The sequence below is a fragment of the Stenella coeruleoalba genome (genome assembly GCF_951394435.1).
Source record: "Stenella coeruleoalba genome assembly, chromosome: 9".
In the NCBI taxonomy this organism is placed as follows: domain Eukaryota; kingdom Metazoa; phylum Chordata; class Mammalia; order Artiodactyla; family Delphinidae; genus Stenella; species Stenella coeruleoalba.
In genome coordinates this window covers 20,578,894-20,596,257 of record NC_137155.1, presented here as the reverse complement: position 1 = coordinate 20,596,257, position 17,364 = coordinate 20,578,894, and the positions used below count along the sequence as shown (strand labels likewise).

At 35.6% G+C, this 17,364-nt stretch overlaps 1 protein-coding gene across 10 annotated transcripts in view; it reads right to left on the bottom strand.

The window, feature by feature from the left end:
- The window catches only part of PHTF2 (putative homeodomain transcription factor 2), a 160,824-nt gene that overhangs the window by 121,379 nt on the left and 22,081 nt on the right, over positions 1 to 17,364 (bottom strand). For all 10 annotated transcript variants that reach the window (XR_013829764.1, XR_013829765.1, XR_013829766.1 and 7 more), the window contains exon 2: positions 8,745 to 8,824. Coding sequence is in view for 2 of the 10 variants with exons in the window: in XM_079931556.1 (XP_079787682.1) it covers positions 8,745 to 8,789 (45 nt within the window). In the remaining 8 variants the exon portion in view is untranslated. The remainder of the gene's footprint in view (positions 1 to 8,744; positions 8,825 to 17,364) is intronic.

The window sequence follows — 17,364 nt, the reverse complement described above, 5'->3', positions numbered from 1 at the left end:
AAAACTCTTAGAGGAAAACATAAGCAGAACACTCTTTGACATAAATCGCAGCAAGACCTTTTTTGACCCACCTCCTAGAGTAATGAAAATAAAAACAAAAATAAACAAATGAGACCTAATTAACTTAAAAGCTTTTGCACAGCAAAGGAAACCTTAAGCAAGATGAAAAGACAACCCTCAAAATGGGAGAAAATATTTGCAAATGAAGCAAAGGACAAGGGATTAATCTCCAAAATATACAAACACCTCATGCAGCTCAGTATCAAAAAAACCCAAACAACTCAATCAAAAACTGGGTGGAAGACACTTCTCCAAAGAAGACATACAGATGGCCAAGAGGGACATGAAAAGATGCTCAACATCACTAATTATTAGAGAAATGGAGATCAAAACAACAATGAAGTATCACCTCACACTGGTCAGAATGGCCATCGTCAAAAAGCCTACAAAACATGAATGCTGGAGAGGATTTCCTCCTACACTGTTGGTGGGAATGTAAATTGATACAGCCACTATGAAAAACATTATGGAGGCTCCTCAAAAAACTAAAAATAGAACTACCATATGACCCAGCAATCCCAGACCTGGGCATATACCTGGAGAAAACCATAATTCAAAAAGACACATGCACCCCAATGTTCATTGCAGCACTATTTACAACAGCCAGGACTGGAAGCAACCTAAATGTCCATCAACAGAGGAATGGATAAAGAAGATGTGGTACATATATACAACGGAATATTACTCGGCTATAAAAAGGAACGAAATAGTGCCATTTGCAGAGACGTGGATAGACCCAGAGACTGTCATACAGAGTGAAGTCAGAAAGAGAAAAACAAATATCGTATAATATCGCTTATATGTGGAATCTAGAAAAATCGTACAGATGAACTTATTTGCAAAGCAGAAAAGAGACACAGATGTAGAGAACAAACTTATGGATACCAAGGGGGGAAGGGGAGGAATGAATTGGGAGACTGGGATTGGCATATGTACACTACTATGTGTAAAACAGATAACTAAAGAGAACCTACTGTATAGCACAGGGAACTCTACTCAGTGCTCTGTGGTAACCTAAATGGGAAGGAAATCTAAAAAAGAGGGGATATATATATACATATAACTGATTCACTTTGATGTACAGCAGAAACTAACACTACACTGTAAAGCAACTATACGCCAATAAAAAAATAAATAAATAAAATATTGATTTCTCAACACACAAAAAAAGGAAATGAGAATATACAAAACTCTTCCTGAAGTACAATCTACTCAGCTCTAAAAATATCTAAAATAGGTAATATTATTAGTAACCACAGGGTAACCGTAAAGATTAAGTGTGCTAATACATATTGAGCTAACAACAGTAACAGACATAGAAGAGCTCAAAATGTTAGCTATTATGTCATTTTGATGAATTACCTAATGCTTCCCTTTCCTTAATAACGCAGCATGAGACAAGGAAGGAAGGTATATGCCTTAATTGCATTCTTTTAATATTTATCATAAGATATACTCTGGTTTATAATTCTAAAACATAACCCCAACTAAATGATGCATACATATTAGGAATCAAGACTACGGTACCTTCCTTGTTTACATATTTCTAACAGTTTACTATAAATAGCATGAAAAGCTGTATCATATTTTTAAAGCAATTTAAATTAATGCCAAGAGTATTAACATATCTTGGTTACATTTGTATTTTAGAAAATACCTAACATATTATTGCTGCTCATTCAATCATGTGAAATAAAAAATGAGATCATAAAACATCTAAGTTATTCAAAATCAAACACATTAAACTGTTTCGCTTCCTTCCACTTACCTATATAAGGTAAAATTAATATGGAGAAAAAGTTAAGATAACTTGCTCCTGGGTGCTCAGTCCAGATTCCCCAGAATTAGAATCTGAGGGACCTGGACCACTATCATCATTGGGCAAGAAAAGGTTTGCTGTAATTGCAAGAATCCAGGTAGCCAAAATTGCTACTGAGAGTGACTACAGGTATGCCTACAGAAGTTATACTGTTCATCTTCACTATGCAGAATTAGGAAAAACTGTGCAGAGGAAGAAATGAACCATTTTTCCAGATAGTACTTTAGACTGTGCTAAAGTACTAATCTTTGGTAAGCGCTTTGGAAAGCATCTGCAATCTTATACTGTACATACTAGTACTATATATATTCTTATACTGATGAGACAACTGAGGCTGTCGGAAAGTTCTGCACCTAGTTGCAGAAGCTGAAAGACGAATATGGGAACATAAACATTCTTCATTAAGGTTTATCTACAGATTAAATGAAGAGCTCTTTTAAACATTCAAAAAAAATCTTTCAAATTAAACAAATGAATTTTATAAAAGTTTCTTCAGTGTGTTTTTCAAAGCAACTTTAGTAAAGGAGAAAAGAGTGGCCTGAAAGTCAGCAGATCTGAGTTTTGGTTTTATCATTAATTCATGACTTTGATCAAGTTATTAGATCTACAGGCATCAGGTTTCTCAACTGTAAAGCAAAATGTTTAACAGGAACTAGATGATCTCTAAAGTCAAACCATCTTGACTACTGCATAGCATAGTTTCTTTCTTCCTTGTAAATAAAATTCAAACTCAAATTATTTATTTTAGAAATACCCAAACTGGAGAGAGGGTGAGGGTGGAAAATTTTAAGAACTTCATGACCAAAATGCAGGAGAAAAATCTTAGGTAAAAAGGTACATATTTCAGTAACTAAACTAACCAATGTATTTACGCTAGGAAAAGACTTATTTTTGGCAAGTAAGTGACATTGAAAAGGAAATGGTGGAAAACATGTGCATTGATTGAAGCAAAGAAAGTTAAGGCTTATAAATTACACTTAATCATATCTCTGCTGTACAAGTGTTAGACAAACATCAACTAAATACTTACTGTTCTAATATTGGATGGGTATTAGAAGACTGACATTTTAGGTTTCTCCTTTACAAGTAAGAATCTTTTTAGCCTCATGAGAATTTTTAGAATCCATGAAATAAAGTACTCTGATAAGTCTGGGGAACAATTCCTCTGATAAGTGTATGAATATGAGATAACAATAATAGAAATAACTCTCATTTATTGAAGGCTTACCCTGTGTAGAGCACTTTGCTAACACTTTGCATATATCATCATCATTTTAAATATAAAAGTCAGTGTTTATATATATGAAGAAAGTGAAATTCAGAGACACAATCTGTCCAGAATTATACAGGCTTTCAAGAACAAGGATTCAAATCTCTGCTTTCCAACCCCAAAACCTATGTTCTTGTTACCATGAAGATATACTGTCTCCTACAGTGGTCACTCTCAAAGGGGTCAGGCTGTGACTAAAAGGGAGCCTGAAGGTTTTGTAAAGCCGGTAACATTCTGTTTCTCGATCTGAGTCCTATTTTATAAACAGGATACAAACAGTTCTGAACACAAGCAGTTGTTCAGTTTGTAAATATATGTGTAAATACGAAAATATATTATATATAATAAATAATAATCTGTGTGGTTTTGTGTATATATTATATACCATAATAAAACATATATTCTCTATGCATTAGTCGGGACTCTCTTTTACAAGTAAAAGTCCAATTCAAACTATCTGCAACAAGAAGGGGAAATTTAAGGACTTCCCTGGTGACACACTGGTTAAGAATCCGCCTGCCAATTCAGGGGACACGGGTTCGAGCCCTGGTCCGCAAAGATCCCACATGCCACGGAGCAACTAAGCCCGTGTGCCACAGCTCCTCAGCCTGTGCTCTAGAGCCCGCGAGCCACAACTACTGAGCCTGCTCTCTAGAGCCTGCAAGCCACAACTACTGAAGCCCCTGTGCCAAGAGAAACCACCGCAATGAGAAGCCCATGCACCACAATGAAGAGTAGCCCCTGTTCGCCACAACTAGAGAAAGCCCACACGCAGCAACGAAGACCCAATGCAGCCAAAAATAAATAAATATTTTTTTCTTTTTTTTTTTAAAAAGGGAAATTTATTGGCTAAACAACTCAAAGGTCAGGGGTGAAGCTAATGTCAGGGTGGAATGAATCCAGGGACAAGAGCACCTGCTGGCCTGTGGCTGTCTGCTTTTTCCCTATTCCTGACGACCCTCTGTGCTCTCTCATTCTCTTCTAAAACTTTTTCCATGTTGTGGTAACATGCTTAGACTTTCATCCTTCTAAATGAAAGTTCCTAAATGAAAGAAGCAAAAGAGTCTTTTCCAGCAGCTCTAATTAAAAACAAAACAAAACAAAACAAAAAAAACTATAGAAGGACAGTTTGGGTCATCAGATTTACCTGGACCCATCACTGTGGCCAAGGGAATAAGGTACCATTTCTGGTCTGATCTTAGTCACATACCCACCTCTTTGGTCAGATGGAAGAAGTATGTGCAGCACATACTCCTGTTGGTCATTAAAGAAACTGCAGAGTACTGACCACCACTCCAATGTCTCATCTACTATATTCCAAGTCATAAGATGCATTACTAGTATTATTTTTAAGAGTGATACTTCATATTTATTCAACAATTCATAAACCAATTTAAAAACCTTTTTAAAAACTATATTTAAGGTTGATTCACTCCTTCATAACCCTGTGAGGCACAGAGAGGAAGCACTACCATCCTCAGATTACAAAAGAAGGAACTGAGGCTCAGAGAGATTGAGTAACACATTCAATATTACAAGCTGATAAATGTCACAAAATCGAATACAAGTGCTCTTTCAACCATATCATACTATAAGGCACAGTAGTCTAAAATTACATTAAAGATTTAATGGTACCTATGAGAATATGGTTCAAGGAAAAAAAAAGCTTAAAAGAGAAACTGTGATAAACCCATTTGTCTGAGGCTCAGTACTTCTATTTGGTAGATCTTAATTTTACATCTACTACTATAAGCATTCAGAGGCAAAAGAGCACTATACAGGAAACCACATACCATCAGAAAGCATTTCTTGGTTATCACTTAGCATGCCTTCAGCTGCAAGGAAATAAAATTAAACTTCAAGTGACTGAAAAAATAAGGGGATTTATTATCTCATACAGTAAGAAGTCCCAAGATAAGACAATTCCAGAGTTAATTAATTCCATGGCTCAAAAGGTCCTGAAAAATTCAGGACCTTTCCATCTTTCAACTCTGCCAGACTTGGCCAGCTGTCAAGCTCCCTTCTGGGGAGCAAGTTCATTACAACAGCTTCAGGCAACAGAGCTTCACCCACTAATGTCCAGAGACAGGAAACAGACCCTCTGTCTCATTTCATTCATTTACCTATGTTAAATTAGTTAATATATGTAAAGCATCTAGAAAATGCCTGGTACATAATAAATGTTATATAACTGTTAGGGGAAACACTGACTGAAACCACCCACCCTGGCCAGGCACCACAATAACCATCTGCATGAGTTGTTTTATAACAGGAGGTCCTGGTAAGGAACACGGAACTAACAAGCCACCACCAACTGGAAGAATTTGGGAAAGGTCAATAGGAGACGCCAGTCCATATGTCCTACCAACCTCCCAGAATCCTCCTCACTGGAATCCATCTTGGCTGAGTGATGCGTGCGCCACCAGGAAGGATCCTGAGTCAGAATGATTGGCCAGAGACAACCCGGAAACTAATCCCATCACCATAAAACCTGAGACTGCAATCCACGTGGCAGAGCAGTCCTCCTGGGTTCCCTTACCCTCCTGCTCTCCACCCGGGTGCCCCTTCCTAATAAAGTCTCTTGCTTTGTCAGCACATGTGTCCCCTCAGACAATTCATTTACGAGTGTTGGACAAGAGCCCACTCTCAGGCCCTGGAAGGGGTCCCTCCTGCAAGAAAAGGATTTTTTTTTTATAAGCCTATATTTAAGAGGAACACAAATCTATATGACCAAAGAGCAGTAAAAGGAACTCTCAGGCTGATGATAAAAGGAAATACCAAGATGGCAGATGAGAGCCATGACTTGAGAACAATCCATCCAAGAATGGAGCAGGAGGTCACAGAGTTCTAGGAGGGTCATTCCCAAGAAAGGAAAAAAAAGAAATTGGTAGAATACCTGAATGTGACTGACTACAACAAAAGTTGTTCAGTTCTGTCAGAGACTTTCAAGAACTAGAAAAACAAAGCAAAACATAAAAACTGTTGCACAGACAGGAAATATTATCACAGATACTACATGATGTTGCTCTAAATACTGCACACACAAACATAAGCCTTGAATACTGATTTAACCAAAATTTTAGTCACTGGGAGAATGCAGTAGGGGGATTGGAAAGAAATCATAAAAAAGCTAAATCCTTATCACACAGTCAAAAATCAACAAAAAACATCTATAATGTGGGCCCCTTGCCCATTACTTTCTGGAGACAACTGAGTAGATTCTAAATAACAGTTACCACTCAGATTGCTAAACTGTATAACTATTTAGTGACAATTAATTGCTTTGTGGCAGAGGTAATAATCTTAAATTTGAAGGCTGCCTCAGAGACCCAGACTTTCCATAGTTCTTTCTCCCTCTTGTTCCCTCATGGCGTTTTAGCATGGAACTAGCAGGGAAAACAGAGAGGAAGTTATGGTATAAATATGGGTATCTGGTCACTGATTTTGGTTGTATGACTTAATTTCTTTTGCACCTTTATAACTTGGGCAAAGTAGGTATGTATAAAAAAAAAGTAAATACCATAAAAAAAACTAAACAGTGTTATTCAACAGGGCATTATTCCATTTTTAGCAGGGCAGTTCTTTTTGGTGCCCTAAGATAGCTCTATGAGGCTATCTTAGAGCACAGGTATGCAAACTAAGGCCTGTGGACCAAATCTAACGTATTGCTGGTTTCTGTAAATTAAGTTTTATTGAAACACAGTCATGCCATTCATTTCATTCATTTACACGTTGTCTATGGCTGCTTTTGTCCTGTAACAGCAGAGTTGAGTAGTTTCCACAGAGACCTATGGCCCTCAAAGCCTAAAACACTTACCACCTGATCCTTTACAGACAAAGTTTGCCAACTCTAATTTAGAATATTGCATGATATTTTGTATCCGATTCCTACCCACAAATGTCAGTATTCCCCGAAAAGTAATTATGAAAACCCCAACTTCACACCCTATATTTGCAACCCACCCTCCCCTACTCCCTACCAGGATGATGAGTAGCAGAACTTTGAAACACCAACTGCCTCCAGGGAGCAGAACTCAGAGGTTGGATAAGGACAGGAAAGGGTACCAATAGGGGCTGTTATTTTTGTTTTCAAAAAGTCTTGAAATACCAAATCTTTCAAAGTATTCACACGTATTCTTCAAGAAAATTAAATTTAAAATCAAAAGAAAACAATAAAGCAAATCAAATCTGGTTAATGGTTCTGGTGACTCTCTAACATAATATGTGATTATATTTGCTAGATATAATTTGTTTTATCTGTTAGGGTTGCTCTGGAGAATTTTTTGGTTGCACATATCCAAAGCTGCTAGATAGACGACCCTCAGATAAGAAGGCTGTTACTGTGCTAAAACTGAATGTGAGTATAATATTTGAAACTCTCCAATCTCAAGAAAGGTCAATTAATCTAACACAACCTACAAATGATCTTCAGTGAAGTTTGAAATTTTTAAACCTAAAAAGTCCGATAGATAAAATGTTTAATAAATATTACTAAATATTACTAACTTACTACTAATTTTTACTAATAAGTAGAAATTAAGAGAAAAGCTTTCAAAGATCTATGTAGGAAAAAAAATAGTTTTCTTTAATTCAGCTTTCTTTTAAGTTGACTGGAAATTTAAAAGTAAAGATGACACTAATATAAAAACATAAAAGATTGAATTAATAGTATGATCAACATCAATACTTCCAATTCATTACTTTACGAGAAAAATGTGATATGGTATATCTGTGGTATGTTCTACCCAGAAAAGAAATGACACATCCAAAGACAGACTATATTCTTAGGTATGTCTAATCTTTAAAGTGTGCTAATTTACCATTTATTTACAATTTAACTAAATTTTAAAATTGTCTGATTTTCCCATACATAGGAAAACCTTTAAATATATAATTATCTTTGTTAATAGGAACCTAATGAATAAGGCATCAAAAACGCTTTAAAATGTGAAAACAAACATAATTCACTATATAAGCTAAAACATAAAACATAAAACAACAATACATTTTAAAGAGTGTAAACAACACTCTTCAGGAATAAACAGCTTACTGTATCTTCAAAAAAGGCATCAGAATTTGTACTTTATAAAGAAAACATTACACTGGTAAAGCTTATTTTGAAACGTAGGATGACACAGCTAGTTAAGTAGTTATGACGACTATTCCTACAACATCAAAATAAACATTTAATATTTCAGTTTGGAAAATACAGTCTCCAAAGGTTTATTCTACTGAAAAGATTCAGCTGTTGAATTATGACTTACAAGAAATAGACTTAAACTATAGTTTCCCTTGTTATAAAATTATAACTGCTCTGTTAACCTAGCTTTCTTCAAAAGAAATGCAAGAAAAAATTTAATGCTTTCATAAAATGCTAACTGTATTCATAATCCTGGAAATTTGGTTTATATTTTAACTGAAAATAATTAATCTAGCTACTTTGATAATGTGGAGTAAAAAGTAGAGAAAAATATTTCTAAGCACCACCTTTCTTATTTTCAGTAATACTTGACATAAAACCATCGTATTAAAAAAAAGCATGCGTTTTTAGAACAAAAACATTTAAAAGGTTAAAAGCTTTGACTATCAACTTACCTTCTTTTGATACCACACTATAGCATCTGTGACTTTGGACGCCATTTATTCCACTGAGATCACACATTCGTCATTTTAGGCTGTGCAAGAGAGAAAAACATACAAAGGACTTGACTTCCACCTTCTAAAAGGAGACTGAACAACATGTATACATAGCACTCTGGTTACTTGCACAGCAGGAGTGTATGACTATACTTATATTACACCCTTCCTCATTACTATTTTAGCAACAGGTTCCCTTAAGTGAACAAAAATCAGTTGCCATAAGAAAAGGATCTTTCTACATGAATATAACACTTAAATTTTCTTACAAAATAGTTGAATTGTTTTTTAAAAAATAAGTCTTTTAAATAAATTTCAGAATTTTCCAGGTTATACTGGAAATTTTTCATTTATAATCAATCCATTCACTCAGTAACAGATCAGTTTTGCTTCAGCTTCTATCTAGGAACTAGCATCAATTACGGTTGCTAAAGGATGGCTTGATAGAGATTCCAAAATTTATAATCATATTTAATTTTCCCTAATGCTCAGTAAACACAAAGTTGAACTAAAATCAAATAGCTAGAGAAACCTAATTAATTTACGTTAAATACTAAGCTAATATTAGAGTTAATTACACAGGAATAGCTACTATTAAGGACTTCTCAGATATCACAGTTTGCTAACCTTCAGAAATTTACCACAGACTACTTCATAAGCATCTTTCTGGATACTAAACTTAATGGTTACTTACTCCTAGAGAAAATTAATTTCAGACTGATTCCAGTTACCTCTGGAATACTTTTCTAGTCTTAATTCTACACCAGCATGGAGGTATCTCTGGCAGGTGTTAAGGATGAGCTTAAACAGGTTCAAACGCACAATTCATTGCAGAACTCATTAAAAATTAGGATCATCCAAGGCCAAACAGGATCTCAAGAAAATTCTGAAAGTAGAGCACCCTGCTCAGCCAATCCTAGCACATGCAGATCTGCAACCGGCGAGATGCTAACACTACAGAGTTTGCCCAGAGTAAACAAAATACCAGAGGTTTTATACTCCATTCTTGGGAGCATATAAGGATTCAAATATAATGACAATTATCACCAGCAAGTTCAAATATTCAGATCAACTTCTAAAATTTAAGGCAGAATTTACTTACTGCCTGTATTTTTTTAACTTTTATTGAAATATAGTTGATTTACAATGTTGTGACTGCATATAATTTTGACAGTGTTAGAGACCAGATTATTTATTACCTTTCCTAAGATACTGATTGCATCTTTAACTGATCAAATTCAAGTAAGCCATGTTTTGAAAACCTCATAAATTCCCTGGCATCATGGAAAGAGAAGGAGCATAGAGTTAAAAGATGAGAATTCAAATGGTTCCACTAACTAATATGCAATATTGAAGAAGTCACTTCACCTCTATGATCTAGTTTCTTTCACTTATAAAACAGGAGTAACTGTACCTATCTATCCCTTATAGAGTTTTTGTGACTAATAAATAAGACAATATACATAAAATGCTTACCAAAGTCTAGTAAATATAGATGGTCAATTATAATTATTTTATTAATTTTATATTTTAAAATTCCCCAATTCAGGAACTGGGAAATATTTATATTTCCTTTTTTAAACATGGCAAACAGGTTAGAGAAGAAAAACGTGCAATCAGTTTCTGTTCATAGTTAAAATAAAAATAGCTACCTGATTATCCTAAGACTGCAATGTCAATTCTCCACTCCATACACATGGATTATTTAGAGATTTCAAAGTTCACCTCCTCTGAAGTTTCTCAGTCAGATGTGGCTACCTTTATTTCTCTTACCAGGGTTCTGGGGGGAAGCTTGTCCTTACTGACTTAAAATCTTCCATTTTTTGTTTTTCTGTCCTGGAGGCCTTTGGGAGTAATTCATTAACTTAAATCACATTTTGCCCTAAAGGTTTTACCTTGATTCGGTCAGCAGACTATTCATTACAACATTACACCTTCATTATAATTGTCTGTGAAGACTACAGTTTATGTTTTCCAAACTGGTTATAACTCTCCTCCCTCTCCTGTCCCCACCTTACCAAATGCAAGCTACAAAAAGTATGAAAATATCCATTTTTCACTTTACTGTCCTTTAATCTCACCGAATCTTTACTGACAAAAATTCCAGCTTATCTACCAAAATAAAGATCCTCTTTCTAATCCCCAGTAGTGTAAATAATATGCATTTCATATAGAAAATGTGAAAGGATTTTTTATTCACCCAATCTATTAAATATATAAGATATTTAATATATTTGGGGAATATTTAAATGGTCATACAAATAGTTGTTTTTTTTTTTTTTTTTTAAGAAAAAGCTTCAGTGGAAGTGAGGAAAACAGTACCTGGTTCAAATAAAATAATCTCAAAGTTTTTTTTATATACTTTGGTTTACACCAAGCTACACTAAGAAATAAATTTCGAAAATCAACTCTAACAGTACACTAGGTACATAAAATGTTCTAAATATTTTAATTATATTCATTTGGATTTACGGACATAAAATTTCAATCAATTTTGTTTAAAAAAAAGAAACACAACCTTTCTTCAGGTAATGATAAGTTCTGCTGTACAAACTCATTTAACAGTTTTTCCATTGTGTCAACAACCTTTCAGTGACACGGAGTGGCTCATATCTATTTTTAAAACAGGTCTTACAGCATGCTAAGACAGATTCCTGAATCAGACATCTGACAAAGCACAGACACATGAGTACAAACAACAAGAAATAATAAATCAACAAATGATTTCATGAATAATAAAGATTATTTTTAAAGCTTTTCCAACTTCTTTAATTCTAACGGTCCAGGAATACAGGTTTATAGTCTCTTTTATCATGATAGTTCATGATAAATACTTTTTATGCTAAATTGACACTAAAATTAATTTACAGAAAAAAGTAGAATATTAAGCTTATTGGGTACCTTAAACAGAGGATCTTAATCTTTTTTGATCAAATAATTTGATAGATGATATTAAGATATAAAAATAATCCAATTGTGAAAACACAGAGCTAACCATAGGCATAACATTTAAATATTGCCATAGACAGTTACTCTGAGCTAATTCTCTCGATGCTGCTTTAGTCATCATACTTGTCAAAACATCTGAAATTACTCTTTACTATGTCAAGGTCTACACAAAATGCATTTATAATGCCAAAGACTAGGATAGAGGGAAAAGATGACTATGAAGAGACAGTATGTTAAGTCTGCTTTAATAGAATCTCACTATCAGGGGCTTGCCTGGTGGCGCAGTGGTTAAGAATCCACCTGCCAATGAAGGGGACACAGGTTCGAGCCCTGGTCCAGGAAGATCCTACATGCTGTGGAGCACCTAAGCCCATGCACCACAACTACTGAGCCTGTGCTCTAGAGCCCGCGAGCCACAACTACTGAAGCCCGCGCCTAGAGCCTGTGCTCTGCAACAAGAGAAGCCACCGCAATGAGAAGCCCGCTCACCGCAACGAAGAGTAGCCCCCAGTCACCACAACTAGAGAAAGCCCGCGCACAGCAACGAACACCCAAAGCAGCCAAAAATAAATAAAATAAAATTCTAAAAAAAAAAGAAAAAAAAAAGAATCTCACTATCAAATACCCACAAGTATTCTTTGCACAGATATAGCCAAAGAAAAATTAAGTTTTTAACCATTCCCTATGTTAGAAAAAAAAAATCAGTCTATGGAATACTACATAATGTTACAATGTACTTCTCTCATAATTCTAAAACAAATTTCTCTGTTCCAGCATGACTCTCACTACTCTCAGAAAATAATTTATGCACACCTCTGAAACTTCACTTGTGCTGTAATTCTCATTCCTTTTCTCCACTCATCCATCCTTCTAGATCAGTTCAAATCCTACTTCCTCTAAGATGAAGCTAGCTTTCTGTAAGTGTTCATTTGGAACACTTGAAGCTGGATGTCTCTTCCAGCACTGATTTGTACTAATAAATCTGGTATTTAAATAAAAATGCAAAGCAATATAGCCACACATGTCATTCAATCATATGTAAACACTCTTAAGGAAAAAAAGAGGCATCCTTCTTCCTTTGTGTCTCACTAAGTACCCAACACATTATAATATGCAGAAAAGGAAGGAGAGCAGAGAAAAAGCAATGACTAAGCATCAGGAGAACTGGGTTCTAGATTCAAGTTCTGACACTAAGAGCTAGGGCTTTTGAATTAGTTACTGAGTTCTCTGGGCCTTAGTTTCCACCAGTGCCATCTAGTCAAATATTCCACAACTCAATAAAGGTTAAATAAAAATTCGAATAATGTACAGGAGTTCCTGTGAATTCCTTTACTAACACACCCAAAAATATTAACATTAGTTAAATCAGTCATACATATTTGGAATCTCATTATTATGCTATTCAGCAACCTTGTGTCACTCCCCACTGCACTTAGAATTGTATTTAGACCCTCTAAAGTCTCACACTAACCCCTACTTACCCAACATTATTGCTCACCGTCTTCTCATACATCTGTTTCAATCATACCACACTTCCTACACTTTTCTACCTTTGTGTCAAAATTAACAGTTCTTCTCTTTCCAAAACAAGGAAGATTTCAAGACGGCCTCCTAAATTCTACTTTCTCTATAAGTTTCTCCCAAATTCCTCCATTAAATACTTCTCATCCTGTTCTGTATTCCCATTACACTTAATATGTTGTTTTGTACAGACTTCTGTATACTTGTCTGTATATGTGCCCCTACCACTATCCATAAGTTCTTTGAGAGCAGTCCAATCAATGTCTTTACTACCTCAGAACTCTCCGATAGCTTTCTGTATATATTAACCACAAATGTTTACAAACCAAATTAAACAGCTGCCAACCAAAGTATTGGTACCATCACAGATGAATGAATTTAATTTTTCTATCAACTGAAAAAAGAAAAAAGCACAACAATGAGAGTGGTCAGTTAAGTTTTATTTGGGGCAAAATGAGGACTACAGCCTGGAAGACTAGCCTTTCACAAAGCTCTGAGGAACTGCTCCGAAGAGGTAGGGGGCGAGGTTGGTATATATGTGATTTTAGTAAAGGTGGGGATACATGCAATTAATCACACATTTTGGCAGAAGGGTGCTACTAGTCACAAGAAGACCGCTGCTAGTCACGAGGAGCAGATGTCTCCCTGAATGATTTTAGTGCTTTTCCAGATATGAAAGTGTACAAGAAACTGGGCTCATAAAATCTTCTGAAAATATCTAACTATATGAAGGCCTGTACTGCCAGTTTTTCCGAGAGCACAGAGTGCCTCATTCCTGATCTCCACAAACTCCACCCTGAACTCCTTTCAGGGTGTGTTGAAGGTCAGCGACCACAGTGGCTAACAACTTCATTCTTGTAGTGCCAGATGGAGAGTGACAATTTTTAGGTGGCAGGACAGAAATTAAAAATTCTATCCGTCAAACTCCTGCACTACCTCGACATGCATATAAACATAGAAACATACTCTTCCCTAATACTAAAAGGTACAAAGACATTGTGAAGTTTAATTAATATGGCTCGTTTATTTGCTGATATGTCACTCAATCAACCAATATATAAGGATTTGCAGACCTATAAAGTACAATGAACAGGAGTAAAAGTCAAACCTGCCAAGTCTAGTCTACCTCTATTCCTAAATGCTAAAGTTATATATAACTCAGTTGCCTCCTCCAAGGCTAAAATAAGCAATTTTTAGACTTCAGAAACTAGGAACAAAGCTATTCTGTCCTTAAAAAGGTAATAAACATACCTTTCATACTGATATTGAAAGGCATTTTTTCATACTGATATTGAAGTTAAAAAAAAAAGTGAAATTCTGGTAGGAGGAGCCTGGTGTGGACAGAAGGAAACCTTCTACTAGTTTCAGGGTTTCTATTTTCTAATCATATGACCTATAAATTGTTACAATTTCTTGAAAACTTACAAAATTCTTCATCTGGAACAGGATTTTATTTCATGGAAATGTTGTGAAGAATAAATACCACAAACTATATGTTTAAAGTCATTTCCAATCTTAGGATAGAAAAATCAAATGCAAAATGAGATCTAAGAGGTACACACTTTCTATTATACCAGTTCATAAAAGGAATATTTGTAATTCTTATTTTCCTTCATGGAACCAACACATAGTCTGTGTATTTAAGGGCTAGAGGATAACACCTAACCTAAGAAGAAAAATTACAGCCAAGTAACTTCTGTGTAAATCTGTATTTATAAAAGCATGTTGTACTACTGTGAAATCTAAGAGAATAACTAGAGTTATAATCGTAATACCCACAAAACCCTCTGTAGAACTTCCTGATGTGTACAGCCAACCCACCCTGTATGTCCTTTAAAAGCAGCTCTTTGAATTTTAAGTTTCTTAACTTTAGCACGTACCCACAAAATCTCTACCAGTAGCATTCCTTTGGGCTTTTTTTTTTTTTTAAATACTTAAAAGGTCCTTCAAATACTTAATTGATACTGTATTATGTAAGTAATTCTTGTTTTGACTGTTGTGCCATTTGGAAAAATCAATAACAAAATACAATCTAAATGGTTTAACTTCCTCATTTACTCACAAGAAATTTTTTACATCAACCGTTCAGTCATCATTCAAATATGGATATGTTATCAGAGGCCTCTAGTAAAAACATTAACTAAATTAGTGTTACAGGTAACAAATGATAATGCATGAAATGATAGTCAAATGGTTTAAAGATTTAATAGATCATCAAAATGAATTTATTTAGATTAAAAATTGCTACCTATACCTCATTAAAAATACCATGAACAAAATTTGAAAAATACTAGAGATGTTTCAGCCAGTATCTGATAAATACATTAATAAATATTAATATAAATATTAATTAAAATTAATATATTAATAAAAATATTTATTTACTGAACACTTACTAATATTGCATTGTTGTAGGCACTAAGGTCACAACAGTGAACAAGAAACAAGGTTCCTGCCGTGACGAAACTTACAATGCAGAAAAAGAAGATAGAAAATGAACAGCAAACAATATAATTTTGTGTTGAGGTGGTGCTATGAAGGAAATAAACAGGGAGATATAGTTGGGATGGAGCGGGGTACCTTTGGAAAAGATAGCCAAAGAAGTCCCCTCTGAGATGACACGTGAATTGAGATCTGAAGGATGAGGACAACCAGCTATGCTAAGAATTGAGGGAGGACATTCTGAGCAGAGGGAACAGTAAACACCAAGACCTTGAGGTGAGAATGAGCTCAGAATTTTTAAGGAACAGAAAGGAAGCTTATTTATGGGTAAAATCAACAAGATCTAGAAATGGACTAGGATGGGGCAGGTTGGGGGAGGGATTAGGGAGAAGAATCTAGGTTTTGGGTTTGAACCATTTTTCTGAGATGGATGCATATTTTTTTTAAAAAAGGTTTATGAACAACATTGTAAAGTACTCCAATAAAAATTAATTTTAAAAATGGTTTATGAAATACAAAAAAATAGTTTTAGACCTGTTAAGGTAACAATACCTATTTGACATAAAAATAAAGATGTCAAACAAGTAGTTACATACTTGAGTCTGAGCTCAAGATAAAGATGGAGATATGAGTATAGAAGCCATGAACACATAGTCAATATTTAAAATCAGAGGTGGGTTACACAGGTATATGCATTTGTCAAAACTAAAGTATACTTAAGACCTGTGCTCAGAGATGACTTCAATAAAATCACGTGACATATCAACTAAGAAGAGTATAATTAGAGAAGAAAAGGGTTCAGCCTCAAGTCGACTACTATTCAGAGAAGTGAAACAAGAGAGGCCAAGAACAGAAAATGAGTAGAAAGAAAGCAGGTGAGTGCGATGTCACAGAATCCAAGAGAGGAAGGTCTTTTACAAAGGAGTAGGCTGCTAACAGATCATTGGATTAAACAAAACAGAGGTTAGAATGAACTTGGGAAGAGCAATTTAAATGAAGTGGAGAAGATAGAAGTCAAGGTGACATGAGAAGAAGAAAGGGCTGATAAAGAAGAGAACACTGTATGGGCTTCCCTGGTGGCGCAGTGGTGGAGAGTCCGCCTGCTGATGCAGGGGACACGGGTTCGTGCCCCAGTCCGGGAAGATCCCACATGCCACGGAGCGGCTGGGCCCATGGGCCATGGCCGCTGGGCCTGCACGTCCGGAGCCTGTGCTCCGCAACGGGAGAGGCCACAACTGTGAGAGGCCCGCATACCGCAAAAAAAAAAAAAAAAGAAGAGGACACCTGTAAAAAGAAAATCACCAAAGATCGCTAATTGACTCCCATTATTCCATCCTCCTTTTCCTTTTGCAAACGTTTTGCTGGACACATTGTTGCCCAAAATAAAGACCTTTCCTAAGCCAAGTCTGGCTGTGACTATGTTGTGGTCCAGATACAGCGGTATTAGGTGGAACTTCCAAGTTAGGCCCCTTAAAAGAATCTCACTCAGTTGGAGAAAGTCCTTGGTTCTTTCCCCCCTTTCTATTTCCTGCTCATTGGAATGCTGTTTTAATGGCCAAAGCTTCAGCAGCCACCATGGACAGTGATATTGAGACCAGAAGCCAGGTGTATTCATAGATAGGAAGGAACCTAGGTTGCCGGATGAAGTCACCTTACCAGTTCTGAC